The sequence below is a fragment of the Mustela nigripes genome, chromosome 3 (assembly GCF_022355385.1).
Source record: "Mustela nigripes isolate SB6536 chromosome 3, MUSNIG.SB6536, whole genome shotgun sequence".
Classification (NCBI taxonomy): Eukaryota; Metazoa; Chordata; class Mammalia; order Carnivora; family Mustelidae; genus Mustela; species Mustela nigripes.
The window spans coordinates 37,608,846-37,631,534 of record NC_081559.1 but is presented as its reverse complement, the minus strand read 5'-3'; the positions used below and the strand labels follow the sequence as shown (position 1 = coordinate 37,631,534).

Below are 22,689 nucleotides of genomic sequence, written 5' to 3'. Positions count from 1 at the left end.
AGAACAGGGTTTCTGGGTATTATACAGTAATACAGTAGATGTCTACTTGATGATATTTATTTGTTAATTTATTTTAAAAGATTTTATTATTAGAGAGAGAGCACAAGAGAGCATAAAAGGGGAGGAGAGGGAGAAGCGGGGCCCCTGTTTACATGGGTCTTGATCCCCGGGCCCTGGGATCATGACCTGAGCTGAAGGCAGATGCTTAACTGACTGAGCTACCCAGGAGCCCCTACTTGATCATTTTTAAAGGTCGCTTTGAAAAGGAGCTTTGAAATGAATATGTAAGTTGGAAAACAAAAACATTCATATAGTTGAATTCAGTCATTATTCACTGAATAAAAGTGTTAGGTCAATCTCTTCCCCATCTCACTTGACTTTCAAACAACCTCACCAATAAATTGACATTTAGATTTATTTTAACTATATAACATAAGGACTCTTTAAGAAACTAGAATGTTTAATTATATATAGCATAGTTAAATTATTTTATCATGGAGGGCTGTATTTTTATTTGGGACTATGTGGATATATCATATCAAAGATTAGCATCCTCATTTAATTCATGAAAGAATTAAAAATAGAATAAAAGCCTGGCTGTGAATATGCATTATTAATTTATTCTTACTTTTAAAGTAACTTAGTGGAATTAATAGTGAAAACTGTATCTTTCTAGAATTGCTATTGTCCTACCTCTGGTTACTCTTTTGCTGAGGTAGGCAGATCATGTTACTAATGCTCATTCTTGCTGCAAATTACAAAATGAGAGTCATTTCACAGTAATGTAATGCAAAGAGTAACACATTTAAAAATTTGAAGTAGGGAAGAAAAATCACTATAAGTAGCACCACAATCATACCTATCTTTGTATTAGTTAAGAAAATAGTTTCTAAGACTCTCAGTTGTTCATTCTTTTCAGATGTTGTATTTTAGAAATCTGAGCTTAGAGATTATGCTGAGTGAAATAAATCCAGCAGAGAGAGTCAATTATCATATGGTTGCACTTTTTTGTGGAGCATAACAAATAACATGGAGGACATGGGGAAATGGAGAGGAGGGAGTTGAGGGAAATTGGAAGGGGAGGTGAACCATGAGAGACTATGGACTCTGAAAAACAACCTGAGAGTTTTGAAGGGGGGAGGGTATCAAGGAGGGCACGTATTGCATGGAGCGCTGGGTGTGGTGCAAAAACAATGAATTCTGTTAATGCTGAATAGAAAAAAAGCTGAAACTAAATGTTAAAAAAAAATTCGAGCTTACAAGTGGATACATAACGGATTTAGTTATTTCACATTTGTATGTCCTAACTTTGTAAAAGAACTAATGTTTTCATAAAAGATGAATCCCTGAACTTGGAGCAAGTTAGTTGTGGGTTAGGAACACTTGTTTCAAGAAAAAGAAAAAAAGGTAAGACATAGATACGCCATAGAGGAGCAAAGCAATTCAGACTTTTAAGAGAATAGCACTAACTTCCAGTTTCATTTTTATCCACAGGAATAAAGATGATCAGAATATATTTATAGGAACGAGAGCATATATTCTTTTTTTTTTTTTTTTTAAAGATTTTTATTTATTTATTTGACAGAGAAATCACAAGTAGGCAGAGAGGCAGACAGAGAGAGAAGGGGAATCAGGCTCGCCGCCAAGCAGAGAGCCCAATGCTGGGCTCAATCCCAGGACCCTGGGATCATGACCTGAGCCGAAGGCAGAGGCTTTAACCCACTGAGCCACGCAGGAGCCCCAAGAGCATATATTCTTTCATACCAAAATAATGTCAAGAGCTTTGGTGAAAGTATGTCTACATTTATACCTGACTTGATTACACATTGGACATTAGTATATTAATCTGACCAGTGCTATTCTGGATGCTTCTCAGAGTGGCCTCATAAAAACAAATGATAAATGCAGTTTTTGCTACATTAATGCCTCTGTGTGTGCGTGGACGCGCATATGTGCCTGCGTTCTCGTGCACATGAATTTTAATTCATTTTCAGTGAGGTTGTTGGTTTCTACTTACATTGTTTCCTCTTTCATTGAAATAACCCTTACTTGACCAGTAGAATGGGAGGAGATACATCTGATTCCTCAAAACTACAGTGTTTTTAAGATTTACTTAACATTTTCTAATTAAACTTGTAAGGCCCAGTTTAAACTTTGGCCATAAGTATATTGATAATGTAGTAGCCCCTGTTCTGCTTTAAAATAAACTGAAGAATTGTGTGGTTTGTCTGGGGTATGTACCTTTAAACAAGTCAGTTAATAGTTTTATGTCTGAAAAATAAGAATTATCATAACTTTTCATCTGGAAATGCTTTTGAAAACTAGAACCAGTCTAAAATCGTGAATACAGTATGTTTTGGCATCGGCAGCTGAACGGCCAAAAGAAGGTTAACCTCGCCCCATTCTCTAGGCAGAGCTTGCTCCCAGAAAGTTTGACATTTGTAATCTCCTAAAAATGTTTTAGACTTTGGAAGAATGTATTGAGTTCTTCCAACGTTTGACTTGACTTAGAAATACTGATAAGTTAGTAATTACCATGTTTGGTATTTCCCTGTTCCAGTTTTTGGAGCAGATAGGGGAGCTAGTTTTATCTTCCATTCTTGCTTCAGGTAGTGTTACAAATAGGCAAACCTGTTTTCCACTATAGAATATGACATGTAGAAGCTCCTTTATCATGGGATTGCCTTTCAGGAAACAAAATATTTGGGCTTATGTCTCCTTGTTTATCAAGCTAATTGGAGTCGTGTCAGATAGATACTCTGCTAGTCATTTTACATTGCAGCGTGATTATAATGGCAGTTAAAAATATTTTTAATCTACTTTGTTGTTTTGGTTCTCCTCGGTCCTGCTTTTTGTTTATTTTTTAAGATTTACTTAATTATTCCAGAGAGAGAGTACAGTGGGGTGGGGTGGAGGGAGAGAAGGAGAGTCTCTAGCATTGAGTGCAGAGCCCAATGTGGGGCTCGATCTCCAGACCCTGAGATCACTGCCTGAGCTGAAACAACGAGCTGGACTCCTACTTGACTGTGTCACCCAGGTGCCCTCTACTTTTCCGTAATTTATTTAGTATATTTCTCTTAAGTTTTAACACCAACAGTAGACAGAGACTGTGGCACATCCATTCAAAGGAATACTTCTCCACGCTAGAAAGGAATGGACTGTGAATCTCTGCAGCAACATGAAATCTCCAGAACACTGTATGACTCCCATTCATATGAAATTCTAGAAGAGGCAAGAACGACAGACAGATGAGTGATTTCCAGAGGCAGGAAGTGTGGGTGAGGGGATCAACTGTGAGGGGCACGAAGTGATGGCTGTGGTCCTGACTTGATTGTGGTGATGTTGGTTATACGGGTCAGTATATTTGTTCAAGTCCATATTGAGCCTCATATATTTAAAGTGAGTATATTTTATCATAAGGAAATGACCTTTGAATGAAATTGTTTTATTTATTTATTTTTTAAAGATTTTATTTATTTATTAGAGCATGAAAGGGGAGGTCAGAGGGAGAAGCAGACTCCCCATGGAGCTGGGAGCCCGATATGGGACTCGATCCCAGGACTCAAGGATCATGATCCGAGCCAAAGGCACTCGCTTAACCAGCTGAGCCACCCAGGCGCCCCTTGAATGAAATTGTTGTAAAGAAAGTTAAATACTGAAGTATAAAAAAGTATATGAGTAGTGAAAGGATAGAAGTTTGGTCAAAATGTATACTGTCCCCTAATAAGTAGTATGGCAGGAGCCCACAGTATGTTTAGTTATTCTATTTTGAATGTCACTGAATAGGTATAAACATTTTTGCTAGTGTCCAATACCGTGTCATGGTATATGTGAAGACATTTAGCTGAGTGTCACATAAACTAATATTCGTGACAACAATATAGGGGTTTTTAAAGTGCTTTATAGGTGAGAACATTGTCGAGTGTTTTAATACAACATGCACTCACAGTTTTTTCTATGAATTGTTTTTAAAGCTATTCTAACTTTGTTGAACAATTCAAATAGGTAAGTATAATTTTTTAAATGTTTTCTGGAACATAATTTAAAATAATCAGAATTCTTCAGATACTAAAAAATAGTGATGCCAATTGGTTGAACATATTAAGCTAGTCCTGTAATCAATCTGTCTACATGCCATGTTTATCTTTCAGGTGACAGGATGTATATGTGTCCAGACAAAGATAAAATCACGTGGAGTATTGGGCATTGATTTGGGATCACATTAAGTAATTCTGGTGATAAACTGCGTAGTAAATCAATCTAAAAGCAAAATTGAAATTTAAGAAACCCTTAGGCCGATATCTCTCCCCCTTAAAGTTTCATTTTTGTTCCTTTTATGCCTTTTGAGGAGTCTAGATAAACCTTTCCCAAAATTTACTTTGCGGGGGTGGGGGGAAGGCTGGAAGGTGTGGTTCAGATTTCTGAATGGTAATGCCTGTCTGCAGATTTTTGTCTTATAAAGAAGCTATAAACTGTAAGCTTCTGTTTGGTATTTAAAGAGTCCTTAACAGTGTGTTTTTCACTTAGCAGCTTTCATTATGTATATAGGATATAGAGATCATCCCAAGTTGAATGAACTTAAGTTTAAAATTTATTGTCTAAAGGATCATGAAGATGTCTAGAATCTTTTTTTACCACTGCTTGCCCATGCCCTTTACTGGTGTTTTTAACAAAATCAAGAGTAAGGAATTTCTTTTATTTTGCTTTGAAGCAGTAAAATGGTCAAAAGTTAAAAGTTCTCTGGACAAGAGAGCATCTGGGTGGCTCAGTAGGTTAAATGTCTGCCTTTGGCTTAGGTCGTGATCTCAGGGTCCTCAGATCAAGCCCCGCTTTGGGCTCCCTGTGCATCGTATCGGGTGTCTGTCTGCTTCTCCCTTTCCCATTGCTGCAACCCATCCCTCCCATTTGTCCTCTCTCAAAGAAATAAAATCTTTAAAAACAAAGTTCCTGGGTGTGGGGTAACAAGTGACCCGGAGAATTGATACTACTGTGTAATTAGTGTCTGAAAAAGGAAACGCTCACTTTTTAAGGTGACGCTGTAGTTCTGGAAATAAGCTTTTTCACTTGGACACCTTTCTCTGTTGGAAGTCTTTGTGTAGCTAGAACACACCACCCAGTATATTATCATGTACAGTAACATTGTTTGGGCGAGTGGTAGGGTGAATGATGGTTGATGGCCTCTGCATTGTTTATGAAATAGTAATAGACTTAATTGCTGTACCTTTTTAGAGTGTTAACCCTATGAAGAAACTGGTTTTAGCTTCCAGAATAACATGTAAGGTGTGCTTTTATGGCTTTTTCCCTTAATTATTCAGTTATCTGTACATTGGACGTTCTCCTAACCTTCACCTCAAGTATGTTTTCCTTGTTGATGGGGTGGTGTGAAGAAAAGAAAGCATTTTGTTCTTTCATGGTCCTACTTGATGAATTTTATATAAACTAGATAAAAGAGACAGCTTAAAGACAATGTTAATATGCTAATGAATGAAAACGAAAAATGGAACATTTGTTAAATTTAGTAAGATCCTGAAATATATAGTAAATTTAAAAAAAAGTCTTGGCTTTATTAGTGGAGGAGTAGAGATGATAGGAATGGTTAAAGGGCATGTATGAGAAGAGGACGACTGTCCTTCACAGTGTGGGATAGTTGGAGTCAAGGTTGAACCCAGGTGGGGTTTGCCAAGTTTATCATGACGGGGAACGCCGAGTTCCATATTAACCTTGCCAGGGTGGATTGGGTAAGTAAAGGCACACTGCGACAGAAATCTAGCAGAGTGCTAGAGAGCCCGTGGAAGATGCAATGGATTTTTGACCTGAAGAACTGTGTAATTTTTACTTTATGATAATTTCTTTTTTAAAAAATGCACTTTTGCATTTCACGTGTATAGGTTTAAGAAAATCTACCAAGAAGCGCAGTGAATCCCCACCTGCTGAGCTCCCCAGTTTGAGGCGGAGCACACGCCAAAAGACCACGGGCTCCTGTGCTAGTGCCAGGTAACACATTGGTTTTTCCAGTTTACGAGTCAGTTTGTTATCTTCTATTCAGCTTTCATTAGAATCCTTACCTTTCTGAGTTTTCAAAAATTACTGAAATTTTCACTTGAAAATTGAGTAGTAAAGAAACTTACCAATATAATTGAATTCTTCCCCAGTGTTGATGTACATGTTTTTGCTAAGTATTAATCATGCAGTTTTTTTATAACACTCTTACCCTCTACCATTTCCTCTGTTGCTATATTATTTTCACAGAGTTACTGCCAGCTATTGGACATTTCATTGTTTTCAGAGTTCCAGTTGGCCAGTAAATCTCTAATGAGCATCTTAATGCAGATTGGGGTTATTTTTCAGAGGTAGCTAAATTTCCCAATAGTGTGATTAATGGACCAAAAGGGATGCCTGTTTTAATGGTTGTAATATTGCCTAATTAGTTTCTCAGAGTGTTGGCATCACTTGAGTTTAATGGATCAGGGGGAGAGATGTACTTCATTTTCATTTTGTATTACAACACCTACCCCTCGCAGAGGAATGTGGGTGTCATGTGTCTGCTTTCATGTCTTCAGTTCCCATTTTCCCAGTTGCTGGTTTGGATCTCATTTTCAGAAAACCAACTACCTTTGATATGATACAGTGTGTTATTTCACATTCTTTTATTAACTGATTGAGAATCTTTAGTCAACATTTTTTTTTCTTAATAATTTCCTCACCTTTTCACGCATGGTCAGTTGCTCAAATGCCTTTGTGCAGCTAGTTATTGGCAGCTGGGTTGGACTTACTCCTCTTTTATATGTAGTTTGTTCTAAATGTGCCCAGATAACAGTAATGAGGGCAAATGGTTTCAGTTTGCCTTTTCCCTACTCTAACTCAGGTGAACTGGAAGGTTTTAAGTCTTCTGTTGTTTCTCTAAGATGAGCCACAATGACCTCTCTTGGTGACAAATACGGTAGTGGCACAAGGAAACAGAGTAACTAATTGCAGGTCATAAGAAAAGGACTCGTGGCACTTAAATCTCTACTTTTTCAGTTATTTTCTGGTTATATTTGGATTGTTTAAAATGCCGTTTAAAATATCTGGAGTTAGTAGAGGCGCCTGGGTGGCTCAGTGGGTTAAAGCCTCTGCCTTCGGCTCAGGTCATGATCCCAGGGTTCTGGGATCGAGCCCCGCATCGGGCTCCTTGCTCAAGCAGGGAGCCTGCTTCCTCCGTTCTCTCTGCCTGCCTTTCTGCTACTTGTGACCTCTGTCAAATAAATAAATTTTTAAAAAAATCTTAAAAAAAGAAAAATAAAATATCTGGATTAGTATACCTGTTTGCTTCTGTGGGTTCTTGGCAATAATTTTATGAGAACCCTGAGAGCCAAAAATTTGGGACTAGATTTTTGAATGTGGCTTCCCCAGAGTTGATAATCTGAGATATAAACCAAATTCACTGGGGTTGAAATTAATTTTAAGTTGATGCAAAGTCAGGTAATCTAGTGTCCCATGGTTGTCTGCTGCCTGCCGCCTTCCTCCTCATGACCACTGTGTTAGCATACGTGAAATTACTTACAGTTTACATGGTTATTCTCTATACCAGCTATTAGCCGCCTGCCAGAAATGCTCTTTATCTCAAAATTTTCTGTATTAGTGGCAATTTTTCTTAACTTTAGTGCTTTTCCAGCCTGCTGCAGCCGTGTCTTCATCTCTCTTTAGACTAATACTCCTTGAGGATATCAAACTGTGGAGCACAGTGTGTGTCACATGGGTTATGCAAATTGAATGTTAAGTAGATGAATTAATTTGAAGCCCACTAATTTGTAGCTTGGTAAATTGGGTCTGGAGTGAGCTGTTTCCGTAGAAGAAAAGATTGGCTAAACAAATCCCTATTTAGGGAGGATTTTTTACTACTTGGAAGAACAGACTCTTCTAGTACTCTCTGGTAATTCAGAGCCTTCATTTATGTGTCACTTATGCCTGCTGCTTCCTCATTGTTTTCTGGCCAGCGTCTAGTTCCACTGCAGTTTGACTTTGGTCTAAAACATTTCCTTAGTAGTGTGTTTTTTCATTTCCTAATTTGGAGGCCTGCTATTTAAGCAATACCAACTTACAATAATTTGGGGAAATCTTCTGTTTTTACCTGATTTGCTTACTGATTTCTTTATTAAAATAGAAAAGCTCATCATCAGTAAAATGTAATTTGCTTTGTGAGAAATAACTGATCATTATTCTTTCCATATTACACTGTGCCTCAGTCCTAAACCAGTTTCTTCCCTCAGTATAATCTGTATGTGTTTATAAATGTTAAATCTTTAATCTTTTATTCTAAAGGACGGACCTCTTGTTCATTGTTAGGGTAGTTCTTTTTTTGTTTATTTAAGTTATCTGGAATTTAAGTGATAATTTCTCACATCTTTTTCTCTTCTTCCCCCCTCCCCCTGCATTGTCAAGCGTCGCTTGTATATTGATCCACTATTTAGCCTGGAAGTGGGGATCTGTTTTAAGTGAGTTGAATTCTTTCAGTAGGAGTCACTTTTCCATTTAATTGAAGTGCTGAAAAATCATTTCTGCCTTGTAAAGATGACAACAGCTCATAGCACCACAAAAGCATGTATTGTGAATGCAGTGTAACTTGGAAGAATTTTAAATATACAAAGTCTTGGTTGTTACCCATAATGATTTTTTGCAACAATTTCTATGGAAAAAGAAGAAACTGGCTTTGTGCTCCATGCATTGGAGCTTTGTGCTGCATGGACATTACTCCTGGTCACTGGTAGTGCTGCCTGTGATGGCATCTTTCTGTTGCAGTCGGCGAGGCTCTGGCCTGGGCAAAAGAGGAGCAGCTGAAGCTCGTCGACAGGAGAAAATGGCGGACCCTGAAAGCAGCCAGGAGACCGTGAATTCTTCAGCTGCACGGACAGACGAAACTCCCCAAGGAGCCGCAGGTAGATTGGCATGTCTTAGCCCTAAAATGCATTTATGTATTTTAATGATTTGTTGAGAGAGAAATTACCTTGCAGGCATACCCGTTATAAGACAAGAGAGGAGACAGAGATATACTTGATATTACCATCAGATAAACGTGTTCTCCTTTGTTTTACTTTATAGGTTTGGTTTTTGATGAGTTGGATTCATTCGGTTTTCTTTTTTAATTCTTTTCCAAGTCCAAGTTTGTACTAACTACGTTCAGAGGGATTTTAGGAAATAACGTCACTTTCTGTGAAGGTTCTTCTATATCAGTGCTGATATACAGTAGTTGCACAATGAAAATTTAAGTTCGTAATAAGAAAGTAAGGATATGGCTTATTGCTTCTTCATACATGTGTAAATTTTAATGGAGAATGTTGTAACCCCTAAAGAGTAGTAAGTGTTCTGCTCAAAAGGAACTTTAAGAATGCCATTTATGTTTTTATGGGCTTACTTTTATTCTACTTGATATTTTAGCACAACAAAAATAAGGCTTCTCCCCCACTCATTTCAGCTTTAAAAATGTATCTGTCACCAAGAAGAAAAGAAGGCTAATACTCGAGAAGTTAATTGTCGCCAACAGGTTTTAAAATGTAGCTTGTCCTAAGTATTTCTCTGCAACATAAAGAACAGATGGGAAGATGTTACAGGTCATTACTTCACTATGAGCCTGGGTGTGATGAGTCCCTTTTTTCAGAATGATACACATGGCCTTAGGTGTAGGTATGTTCTTACTTTAACGGTGTTCTCACCTAAGATTGGCGTGTGTGCTAGTTTTCTTTCATGCCTGTGGTGGAGCCTATGCCCTAGTTGGCCAGGAAGGTTCTAGTTTGCCCACCACTATTCATGTTTTGTGCTGCTTGTCTCAGCGTTCTGTCCAGCTTAACAGTTTTACCACTGTCTGTCTTGGTTTTGTGTGTTAAGTGGCATGGCGAACTTGAACCATCTCTTCTGGTGAGAGGGGACATTTTTCATGCACTTTTTTTTAAAGAATAGTTTAGCAGAAGGGTTAAGTTTGAGGGAAACCCATTGCAGAGAGGATACAAATTGCACATACAAATCACCGAAGCTCTTGATGCCACACAGGCTATGCTTCTCAGTGTTTTAATGTTTTATTTCAAGTCTGCCTATGGAAGTAGGGCAGTTCCTACGTGGAGGACAGAAATGGAGCTGCCGAGTGTGTTAAAGTGGACCCATGACAGTGATTATTGGAGCTAGCGTTTGTAGAGTATACACTGCTGCAGACACGGTATTAAGCACTTTACATATACTCTTATTTAATGTTCAAAACAAGATGCTGAGGTGTGACTACTGTTCTCCTCCTCTTTAACAATGAGGGAAAACTGAGGCACATAGTGGTTAAGGTTGTGGGAGTGCCCCTGGCTGTGGGACTCTGAAATCCAGATTTTCGAAAAAGAGGGGCGCCTTTCTGATGGCTTTGTCCTTCCGCATCCCAAACAGTCCCAGAGATAATCTCAGATGGTACCACTGACAGGCAGGATGAGGGGCACTGTGTGAAGTTTTGATCCGTGGTGTATTTACGTAAGAGGATAAAAGTTTCAGGGGATTAGGTCCATAAGCCTGCCTCGTAAATGCTTATGTTCCTTGTCTTTGAGAGTGGAAGTCGTGCTGTGATCTCAGTATTTTCCACGTTCAGGGGAAAGATAACACGAGCCACACAGCACTGCTTGGTTTTGCTTTGGAAGCAGGATGCCTTCTAGGTGCCATGGGTATCCTCTCTGCCAGCCCACTGAAGGAGTGCTGCGGGAAGAAGCAGATTCCTTATTAACTGGGCATGAAGTTCTTCTGTGTGATGTGCTTTTGTTTTTCCATATGTACAATTGGAATTTAAAGAGAAATAAAACCCTCTAGTGTGGAGTATAAACTGATGGTGGTAATAACTTAGAGCATCTCTTGGCAAGCATCTTTTCAAAGACAGCTCTTAAAGAGTTGATGTAACACTCTATTGGAAACATTTATTTTGAAATAATGTTTTTATTAATTGAAAGAGGTTGATTTAATCTCTCAGTGTTTTTATGGTTGTTTTTTCCCCCAGTGTTATTTATTTTTGGAAATACCATTTTCCTGACCTATTCCAGTGAAGTCATTGAAATAAGCTTACTGCTTTTCGTACATGTAGTGTTTAAGCATTGCTCCACCTTCGGCAGACCTACTCCCATCACCCTGACTTTGCCAGTATTGTTCACACTTAGGAAAACTGGCTGATAACGGTGTACTTGTTTGGTCACCTTGAAATCTACTTATATTTGGAGCCACTTCCCTCGTTTTTCGTAGAAGAGAGATGCTAGCTCTTGGAGTTGAAAGTAAAGTGCTCATCACATTTTCCCATGAGTTGGGGGCCTAGTTTTGGACTTTAATCAGAACTGTGTACCTCTTCATAGTGCTGGTAAAGTTTTATAAATACTAGAGACTCTAAAGTGAGAAATCAAGTATTCTTCCTTATACCTGCAGAACAGTCAGATGGCAGGGAAAAATAGCCTATGTTCTGACACCTAATTTTGTGCTGAGAATCTTAATTTCACAGGAAACGAATAGGGTGAGTTTTAAAAAAGAAAGCAACCCCAGTTCTGTCAGTTTTTTATCTCCCTAACTACTTTTGTTTGGAATCCCTAAAAATTAGATGTGTCTGTATCACCTGATACCAGGGCCCATGTAAGGCATAATTACATTACTAACAGTTATTATTTTGGCCTTGCTCAAATGTTTTCGTTATACTCCTGAAAAGTCCTGCTACTGATTGCCTTTAGGGATCTGGAAAAGGTTCCTGTTCAGTGAATTTGAATTTTATCAGCATTCTGATATTTTATTGTCTTTCTCCGTAAGGAGCCTCATTGGTTAAGGTACAAAGATGTGGGGTTCTGTGATAAATTTCTTATGTTCTAATTTAAATATTTTTTCCATAGTTTTAATTCAGCTGTGTATTAGAAACTATCTTGCATGGTACCCTGAAGATATGCTAAAGACTAGGTGGGGGAGGTAGTGGTTTAAACAACAACATGATAAAAGATTGACACCTCTTAAAAATCTGGCATCACATTTTCTCTGCTTGATAATCTTAGGTTTATATTTGTGTCAGGACAGGTCTTGTGCAAGCTGCCCAGGGAGTTTTGAGGCGCTGACTAAAGAATTTTATCACTGACTCCTGTTGGCTGATAACACTTCCTTACCTGCATCACTTTACAAACTGCCACTCACGGGCGAGGCTAGTTTGGTTTATCTAATTCTGTAATACTACAGGGAACTATAGTAGACAGATGATTACTGCTCGCCATCAGTGGGATGGTGAAAGATTTTTTTCTAGGGGTTCAGTGACTGATTTCTGTCAAAACAAGTTCTCCACCTCCATGAAAAATCAGAATATCCTTGCCCCTCCTTATGGTGACCCTCTAATACATAAACTGAAAAAACTCAGCATTACCTTCCCAAGTGAAATTTTGTTTTGCCTTGCTTTGTTTCCCTAAAAAAGATGTGGTGCCAGAGGGTACTTAAAAACAAAACAAAACAGTGACTTGATTTGTTAAGCCTTTGTATTTTCTCTGCACATAATTGGAAGAGTTTAAAAGCAAGTTTAAGAGTTACTTTAACGAATTCAGTCATAATCGGAACCTTAATAACAGTATTTGTTAAGATTTCTGTTTAATGTGAAGAAGCAGCTGTACTAGAATGAAAAATTAGTACTGAAGAATATATTTAAGGGGCCATTAGAGTACAGTATTTGAGTACAACTAATGAAAAGTCAGACCACTGGGGCTCAGATCTCTGATCTCTGAGGGTAGCCAGTCAACCTTGGGCAACTAAGTACACTGAAAGTCGCAAGGCCTCAGTTAACCTCACGAGTGTGAAAAAGCTGAGAAGCCTCCCTATATGGTCATAAGGAAATAGACACAGCTTGCAGATGGTAAGCATTTCGTAAATGCAGCGTGTAAGTAGCATTCCAGAGTGCAGGTTACTCTTTTTTCTTCCCCAGAAGTGTGGATTTTGTTAAACTCTGATACACTTTAATATTAGTATTTCTTGCTAACCTGTGAATATAAACCAGGGAACTAATCTTTCCTGTAAAAGGCCAAATAGTTGATGTTTTAGGCTTCCTGCAGGCTCTGTTGGAACTAACAACCCACCTCAGTGGTTGTAGCAGGAAAGCAGCAACAGAAAATGTGTAAAACAATGAGTTTGGCTGTGTTTTAAAGAAATGTTATTTTGTTATTGACAAAATGATGTGCTGGATTGAATTTGGCCTGTAGACCATAGTTAACTGACTCCTGTTTAAGCCATATGTTTTTAATGCGAATTTTTTAAAAATCCCAGTGAAATCGTAGAAAATACTTAATGAGATGTGAAGAAAATTATTAAGAAAATTTACAGTTGGTGGCTCATATATTAGCATCTCTTCAGAAAAGCTCTGTAAATTCACATCCATTATCCATGTACTTTTAACAATAAAAAATGTTCTGGGCTGATCTTCTGTCAGGGCTTAGGGTATTGTGGATAATGTTGTCATACACAGGTTAGTTGTATAGAATAAATGCTTAAAGACTCAGTGGACACTGAGAGGAGGAACAGCAAAACTGCTGGTTTTAGAGGAATATCGTTTCATCTGGTCAGGTTCACAATAGAATCAGCCTCTCTTTGCTTAGGCTGACTTACTGCTCAACTTAGCTTTTTGGGTAGTAGAATCCTTCTAAATCTGAACTCTTTTTTCTGCATTGGTTTTGACATCCTAGTTGTCCTCTATTTTGTCCTAAACTGCTTTGCTATTGGTCGTGATGTATATCTTCCATATTTTACCCTGGAAATAAGAAGGGTATCATCTGCGTGCTCTTAGAGAAAACGTCTGAGTGATTGTTGTCAAGAGTGCAGCCGAGAAGTAAAGTCAGGCCAACTGAAGAAGACACATGTCTGCTTGGAACGTCGCCCCCCGATGTCAGTTTTGCTTTCTGTTCTGATTGTGACTAATTCCCCATCTATTCAACCTCATGGTGGTTTTGGCAGTGTGATCTTCATGGACTTTTGGTACATGATTTCAGGACAAGAGGAATAGTTTCAGAGGCATGAGGAATCTGTCAGAGCCATGTATGGAAGGAATGTAAAGCTTGTATTTTTATGCTTGTTGAACTCTTAAGATAGTTGAGCCATCCTTTCGTTCATTGAAGTTACAGGGCGAAATCATTAAGAGCTGAGTGTGCAACGGGGAGACACATTTAATTGCTGCCTTTGTTGGTGGTGGTCTGTAAAACTCTGCTCTTTATTTATTTTTTAAGGTAAACCAGTCATAATGAGTTTGACTGCTCCTCTCCTAACCCTCACCTTGTTTTCTCCCCCCCTTTTGAAGCCTCTAGTTCTGTTGCAGGGGCCGTGGGCATGACCACCTCTGGGGAGAGTGAATCCGATGATTCTGAGATGGGACGATTACAAGGTAAAGACAGTTAATGAGCTTACAAGGAACCATTATCATAGGCTGCCTGTGACTTCTGTTCTTTGTTAAAATTAATTCAGATAAGCTCATTGAAACATAATCTAGCAATGCCTGTACTTAAACTTATTTGTGATGATTTGGATTTGGAAGATGATCTGGCTCTCTATTTTTACTGTTTAGACAAAATCTGATAATATATGTGTTTTTTGTTTTTAAAATGTTCTCCATTACAGTTGCTTGTATAGTTGGTAAGGATTTAGGAAGGTCTTGAAAAGGGGATAGCTTAAAATGTTGTCCTCTGGTATCTGCTAACGGTAAAGCATCCCAGTGGGGTGCTTTTGCTGTATTCTTTTGTGTTCTTGGTCACCTATTTTAAAATGAATGTAAGTGTATACCTAAACACCATGTATTTTAATGGTGTGCTTTTAAAAAAGCAGCCTTATATTATTTGTATGCTCTTTACAAATGGGTGGTGGTGGAGATGTATTATTATTGTGTTCACACAGTTGGTTTCTATGATAGATCCCCAGTGTGAGGCTTCTGAGAAACATTATTTAGAAAGCACTTTCACATTGCTTTTAAGTTCCTAAAGTAACTTACAGCAGTCTCTTTTCAACTAGAAGTCTTGTGAACACATTTTTTTCTCACCTTTTGGACCTGATAAAAAATAATTTTTCCATATGTTTTTTGGAAGATCTCATGACCAGTATCAGCGGGAAAGCAACAAGGGTGCTTAACCTATAATTTCTTAAAAGTAAATACTTACTCTGGGTTTTTCTTTGATCATTTTTACAGTCCCCTCTGGCACTGATATTTAGTATCTCCATAAAACCTTAATATTCCTTCAAACTAGCACTTGGGTGTTGTGACTTATATTAATTCATATCTAAGAGTGGCCTGAAAAGTTTGATGTAGTTTCTCTTTTAAAAAAAAGGGGGGGGGGAGTAACATTACGTGTGAGATGAATCAGTTGCTTGAAATTTTTATGTAATATCAACTGCATTTACAATTCAACTATTCCTCATGCCTTTCTTTTTTCTTTAGCTTTGTTAGAGGCCAGGGGTCTTCCTCCTCATCTCTTTGGCCCTCTCGGTCCCCGGATGTCACAACTTTTCCATAGAACAATTGGAAGTGGAGCTAGTAAGTGAATACTCTTAAATTTGCCCTCCCCCCAAACCTTTAATAATTAGGTGGGTGCTGTTTTTGCTGTTTATTTATTGCTGTAAGGAGGCTTTCATATAAGGAGGTTCTCATGAACTTAAAACTGTTTAAAAAATAGGGTTTGTGCTCATTCTTGCGTTTAAGAAGACTCTAGGTTCTTCTGTACTTTTATTTTTGATTACTAGATTTGAGTCATTAGCAAATCATCCAGAGTTATGGCAAGATTGAATCTTTGTTTAACTCTAGCATAGTAAAGAATCTCAGATGATTACATTGATTATATTATAGCAACTGATTACGTGATTTGCATAGATTTGAATCTTGATTTTTGTGTGGCATAATAAAATTTAATCCGTAAGACAGTCAATTTAGAGTGAGCCAGAGAGAAAAGATTTCTCAGCAGAATTACCAGTCGCTAGACTCATTTAATCAAATTAACATATTATGATCCAGAGATCTTGTCATATATGGTAGACAAAACACTGACTCTTGAAGTGGCAGTTTGTATCAGGAATAACTTCTGCATAATTACAAATCCGGTTAAATTCTTTCTGGTATAGAATACTATCTTTAGCTTCCTTAAACAGAATTTACATTTAAGCAGTTTTTTTTTTTAATAACTTCATTGATAAAGTTTCCAAAGAATCAGCTGGCTCTTTTTAGACTTTAGTCATGATTAATTTCAACACTTCTAAAGTGTTAACTGAAGTTTATTGACTCTGACCTCACTGATATGTGCTAATATAATTTTCCATCAAATATTCCAAGTTGTTGTTCCTGTTTTTTAATGTGTGGACATATGCTCACATATGCGTATTTATGCTTAAGTCCCTTTCAAGTTTCTGGCCTTAGCATTTGACAGGAAATTTAAGAAGCAGCTGGTATTTTTGGTTTGGTTTGGTTTAGTTTTTGCTGCCATGACACTCAGCTCTCAGATAACGTACCCTGTTGCAAAGTTCTCATGAACCTTTAAAGAAGGATTCTTACTTAGTGTCATTTATTAGGTACTGGGATTGTCCTGAGTCATGAACAGGATAGTACCCAGAGTTGTTTACCACATGGAACTTCCATGCTAGAGGGTGACCCTGGCAATAAAAAGACTGTTCTCCAGCAGAAAAATTTCAGTTAGTGCTAATGCAGTGGAGGAAAACAAAGTGAGGATGTAGGTTGGCTGATGGGGGGGGTATACTTAGGCTGGTTAGAGTAACCTGTTCTGAGGCAGGGTGAATTTGTGGACACCTAAATGAAGTGAGGAAACCAACCCTGTACAGGTCTGAGGGAAGGGGAAGTGCACCACCAGAGGTGGGAATTAGCTTGTCATGTTGGAGGAAAAGCAAGAGGGGCCTTTGGAAAGGGGTTGTAGAAGACGAAATCTGAGAAGGGTAGATAATCACTAGGTCATGTAGGGCCTGGCAGGCCCGCAGCAAGTATGGGTTTAACCAATAATGGAACTCAGGAACCATTGAAGGATTAAGAAAAGGACAATGGCATGATACATTTTATGAAAAAGATTCATGCAAAAGTTGAGAGAATAGTAGTAGAATAACCTCCACGAACCAATCAGTAATTATTAATCCTCAGCAATTACTGTTTCAGTTAATATCCTCAGTCATTCTCCCCACTCCCAAGATTTTTTTTTTTTAAGATTTTATTTATTTGACAGAGAGAGATCACAAGTAGGCAGAGAGAGAGAGAGAAAGAGAGAGAGAGAGGGAGGAGGAAACAGGCTCCCTGCCAAGCAGAGAGCCCGATGCGGGGCTTGATCCCAGGACCCTGAGATCATGACCTGAGCTGAAGGCAGTGGCTTAACCCACTGAACCACCCAGGTCGCCCCCCCCCCCCCCAAGATTGTTTTTAAGGCAGTCCTATGTGTAATTTCATTTGCATGTCATTGAATTTGTGGCTATAAGGACAAAAATTTTTAAATTTTAGACAGTACCATGGTTAAGAGGAATCCTTACTTTTACTAGTTGCCTGTTTAGAGTGCAAATGTACTAGGCCTCTCATAAATCCATTTACAGTTTTTGCTTATTTAAATCAGTATCAAAATATCTGTTGGAGTCATCCGTTAATACATTTCTTAAGTTTGTGTGTGTGTGTGTGTCTGTCCCTTGAGAGAAATTTGATTCACATATTTTACCACTTCATTTATTTCTTGGAGAAAGCTTGAAAAAACTTTTATTTAAGAGTATTAACATTAGGGGTACCTGAGTGGCTGAGTCAGCTAAGCATCTGCCTTCTGCTCAGGTCATGATCCCAGGGTCCTGGGAATGAGCCCTGCATCAGTATCCCTGCTCAGTTGGGAGTCTGCTTCTCTCTCTCTGTCTCTCCCCACAGCTTATGCTCTCTCTCTTACTCACTCACTCTCAAATAAATAAATAAAATCTTTCTTAAACAAAAAAAAGAGTATTAAAATCATCAATATCAAATTCATATTAAGGGTTGACCATTGCACATGGAATTAATGTGAGCCATAGAATAAAACCAGAGTAGAGAAAGTGCCCCCCACCCTCATCCAGTTCAGTAATGCCTACTGCATGGCCAGTCTTTGTCTTTACCCTTACCACATTCCTTCTCCCACATTGTAGGAAATGAATCCCGGGCATTATATAATATTATCTAGACACATTTAATAATGTAGCTCAAGATAATGCTCATTAAAACATAGGACCAGGGACGCCTGGGTGGCTCAGTTGGTTAAGCAGCTGCCTTCGGCTCAGGTCATGATCCCAGCGTCCTGGGATCGAGTTCCACATCGGGCTCCTTGCTCCGCAGGGAGCCTGCTTCTCCCTCTGACTCTGCCTTCCACTCTGTCTGCCTGTGCTCGCTCTCACTCTCTCTCTCTTACAAATAAATAAATAAAATCTTAAAAAAAAAAAACAAAAAACATAGGACCACCCCTCCCCCCCAATGACCATTATCATACCTGAAAAATAAAGTGGTAATTTCTTCAGTAATTGTCCAGTAAGTCCAATGAGCATCAAGTTTCCTTCTCTCAAATAGAACAGGTGTGCTTCTTTATAAACTGGTGTTTGGATCTAGAGGCTTTTTCGGATTCCAGTTTTATTCTTTATTTCCTTGGTGGGGAAAGACTAAGCAAAAGTGGTAGTATGTTCTAATACTTAGGAGGCACATAAAGTCTGATTGTCTCTTAAGCCATCAAAACTCAGTGCCTAGGTGACAGGGATTATAAACTGATAGTAATTCACATCTAATGAGCAGAATTTATGCATAGAAGTAAAAGAGGTAATTTAGTAGAAACATATTAAGAATATCTTCCTTCTATTTTGTTACACAGAAGAATAGCCGGTATAGGAAAACAGATTTCTCTCCATACCAGTTTGGAAAAGAGTTGGTTTTTGCATCCTCCAAAGTGCCATTGTTGTTGTTTCTAAATACCACTTTCAAGTGGAGACATTTTACTGATTTTTTTGATGATTAAATTGTCCTGTCATTGGATGATGGCATCTTTTGGGAGGTGGCTTCTCAGTCTTTCTGATATGATCCCTAGCAGTTTTTTGTGACTTCCTTTCTGATACATCAGGCTCAAAACCTCCACCTCAGATACCTGAAATCAGGGATTTTCTCAGAGAACACCCTGGTTTCTTTTATATGAGATAGTATTTAGAGCTCATAGTCTGGGGCAGAGGTCTACTCATTGCTACTGTGGTGGCTTCTTTTTTTTATTTATTTAAGATTTTATTTATTTGAGGGGGAGGGGAGAGCACCAGTGCACAGCCAGGAGAGGGTAAGGGAGAAAGAATCCGAAGCCAGCTCTGATGAGGCAGTGATGTGGGGCTTAATTCTGAGATCTCGATATAACGACCTGAGTTAAAACCAGAAGTCTGGACAGATAACCGACTGAGCTACCCAAGTGGCCCTGGGGTGATCATTGTTACTAGGTACGTGTAGTAAACAAACCTAGGAAAAATTGTATTTTATCTTTTTTTTTCCTTTCCTTTCCTTTCCTTTTCTTTTCTTTTCTTTTCTTTTTTTTTCCCCCCCATTTATCTGTCTACAGGCAGAGAGGGGGGGGGGGGAAGCAGGCTCCCCACCGAGCAGAGAGCCCAATGCGGGGCTCCATCCTAGGACCCTGAGATCATGACCTGAGCCGAAGGCAGAGGCTTAACCCACTGAGACACACAGGCGCCTCTGTATTTTATCTTTTAAAATAAAATCATGGGCACTTGGGTGGCTCAGTCGGTTAAGCGGCTGCCTTTGGCTCAGGTCATGATCCCAGGGTTCTGGGATCGAGTCCCATATCAGGCTCCCTGCTTAGCAGAGCCTGCTTCTCCCTCTCCCTCTGCCTGCCACTCTACCTACTTGTGCTCTCTCTCTCTCAAATGAATGGATAAAATCTTTAAAAATAAATAAATAAAATAAAATCATGAGTTTCCACTTTTAGTGTTAATTTAAATTTAGGGCTCGGAGGTTTTTATCTACCTTTATTTTGTATCTTCTTTCTCCCAAGCCGGAAGTTTCAGTTCCCAAAGATAGTAACATGGTCACTTATTTGCTTTCTCCTACAATACAGAATTCCAGCTTAACACCAGAAGTAATATTATTGAGTTTTAATTTTTCAGGTTTACGTTGTTGGCTGTTCTTGGGGACTCATTCTGTGGTCAAGTTTTGGTATTTTAAAGTCTCTTGAAATGATCCTTCTCTTCATTCAGGTCTCCAAGTTGATTTGGTTCATTTGCTTGATTTTCTTTTAATTTCTAGAGGTTGCTTTTAAATTTTTTTTTCAATTTTATCCTTATGGGATATTTACATGGTATAGAAAGTCTGGTCTACAAATAAGGTTTATTTAGGGAAGTCAGCTTCTTTTGCTATTCCCTTTACCCTGTTTCCTCCTCCCACACAAATAGCCTTTGTTAATTTTATGGCTTGTCCTTCTGTTATTTACTTAAAACAAAAACAAATTCATATTATCTGCTACACACTTCCTTTTTAAGATAGGAGGAGTAAGCTTTATACCCTTGAGGTTGCCTTTAATAGTATTTCGGTGATCCCCTTCCTATAGCTGCTACACATGGAAAGAGGAGATACTAGATTCCTTTTTGTAGAGCTGCTTTAGTGCTCTGCTGTGGGGATGCATGGCTTTTTTATCATGTCTCGGACATTCAGGTATTTCCAGTCTTCAGTGTGTTTCAGTCAAACACTGCTTTCGTATTTCTTCCTGCATTATGTTTAGGGTAGATTGTTGTAAATCAGCCTTATTGGAGCCATACCATTTTGCATTTCTTCCATCATGTGTAACGAACAGTATGGTGTCATTTTTTTTTGTCTTTTTTTTTTAAATTGTCTTTATTTTTTTTTTTAAAGATTTTATTTATTTATTTATTTATTTGACAGAGAGAGAGAAAGAGAGATCACAAGTAGGCAGAGAGGCAGGCAGAGAGAGAAAGGAAGCAGGCTCCCTGCTGAGCAAAGAGCCCGATGCGGACATCCATCCCAGGACCCTGAGATCATGACCTGAGCCGAAGGCAGTGGCTTAACCCACTGAGCCACCCAGGCGCCCTTTTTTTTTTCTTCTTCTTACTTATTTGGCAGAAAGAGGGAGAGGCAGCATAAGCAGGGGGAGTGGCTGAGGGAGAAGCAGGTTCCCCATCAAGCAGGGCGCCTGACATATGGGGCTTGATCCCCTGGGATCAGGACGGGAGTCCAAGGCACTTGCTTAACTGAAAGTGCTTAACTGACTGATGCACTGAGGCACCCTTTTTGCCAGTTTTTGTCTTCTAACTTTTTAGTTCCGTATCCCTGTAGATGTCTGTTAGAGGTTACTGTAGAGATTTTAATGCATGTCCTTGGTTTGTTATAGCCTACCTTATATTAATACTTTATTACATCCTAATTAGTGTTAAGAACTGAACAGTAGTTTCACTCTTTATTCCTCCTGACATTCTTTGTGCTCTTGGTTTTTCTTTTTCTTTTTCTTTTTTTTTTTTTAAGATTTTATTTATTTATATGACAGGCAGAGAGGCACGCAGAGAGAAAGAGAGGAAGGGAAGCAGGCTTCCTGCTGAGCAGAGAGTCTGATGCGGGGCTCGATCCCAGGACCCCGAGACCATGACCTGAGCCGAAGGCAGAGGCTTTAATCCACTGAGCCACCTAGGCTCTCCCATGCTCTTGTTTTAATTTGTTTTACTTACACATGTGTTATAAACACAGTAAGACCTAGTTGTTGTTTTAGATTATCCATATTCTGTATTCCTTCGTCCATGTACACATCCCATTTTCAGTGTTCTTAATTCCTTCCTGCAGTTTCTCTCCTAATCAGAGTTGTTTCCTTTCTCTTCAGAGAACTTCTATTTTCCTGTGGTAAATGAGTACTAGTAATGATTTGTCTTTGCTTTTGAGAAGCCCTTGATTTGCCTTAATTTTGAGGATACTTTTCCCAGGTATAAAATTCTCATTTTAGCACTTTGTGATGTCTTCTGTTTCAACGTCTTACTGGTGGGGCGCCTGGGTGGCTCAGTGGGTTAAAGCCTCTGCCTTTGGCTCAGGTCATGATCCCACGGTCCTGGGATTGAGCCCCACATCAGGCTCTCTGCTCAACAGGGGGCCTGCTTTTCCCTCTCTCTCTACCGGCCTCTCTTCCTGATTGTGATCTCTGTCTGTCAAATAAATTTAAAATATCGTTTTAAAAAAAATTATAAAAGTCTTACTGGTGCCCTTTCAAGGCAGTGTCTTTTTTTTTTTTCCTCTGACTTCTTTTAAGATTTGCTTTTTGGGGGTGCCTGGATGGCTCAGTTGGTTAAGAGTCTCCACTCTTGAACTTGGCACTCAGGTCACGCAGGGCTTCACCCCAGGCATTTGACTGACTGGACCACCCAGCTGCCCCTCTGCTTGATTTTCCTGCTTCTTCATACATCTAGTAGTTGTTTATGTGCTAGTCATTTTGTATAAAAGAACTGAAGCCACTCCAGATAACACTTTCCATTATAAAGTTGTTTCCCCCTTTTCTGTATTGAAACAAAGGGCTAGGAGCTGGTTATTTTGGTCTGGTCAGGCATCAGCTTGTTTAGAATGAGTTTTGTGTGACTCATTTCACCTGTGGCTCATCCCTCTTTGTGCCTTGTGATCCCCCTAGGGTTTTGATTGAGACCCTTGAAAGTCTCTGTCTACTTAGACTTAATTCATTATGCAGTTTGAAA

The 22,689-nt window shown here is 38.8% G+C and overlaps 1 protein-coding gene across 17 annotated transcripts in view; it reads left to right on the top strand.

Annotated features, from left to right (window-relative positions):
- TRIP12 (thyroid hormone receptor interactor 12) overlaps positions 1 to 22,689 on the top strand; it is a 145,997-nt gene that overhangs the window by 71,014 nt on the left and 52,294 nt on the right. For all 17 annotated transcript variants that reach the window (XM_059393660.1, XM_059393661.1, XM_059393672.1 and 14 more), the window contains 4 exons: positions 5,889 to 5,994; positions 8,779 to 8,915; positions 14,288 to 14,371; positions 15,416 to 15,511. In XM_059393660.1, coding sequence (XP_059249643.1) covers positions 5,889 to 5,994; positions 8,779 to 8,915; positions 14,288 to 14,371; positions 15,416 to 15,511 — 423 coding nt within the window. The remainder of the gene's footprint in view (positions 1 to 5,888; positions 5,995 to 8,778; positions 8,916 to 14,287; positions 14,372 to 15,415; positions 15,512 to 22,689) is intronic.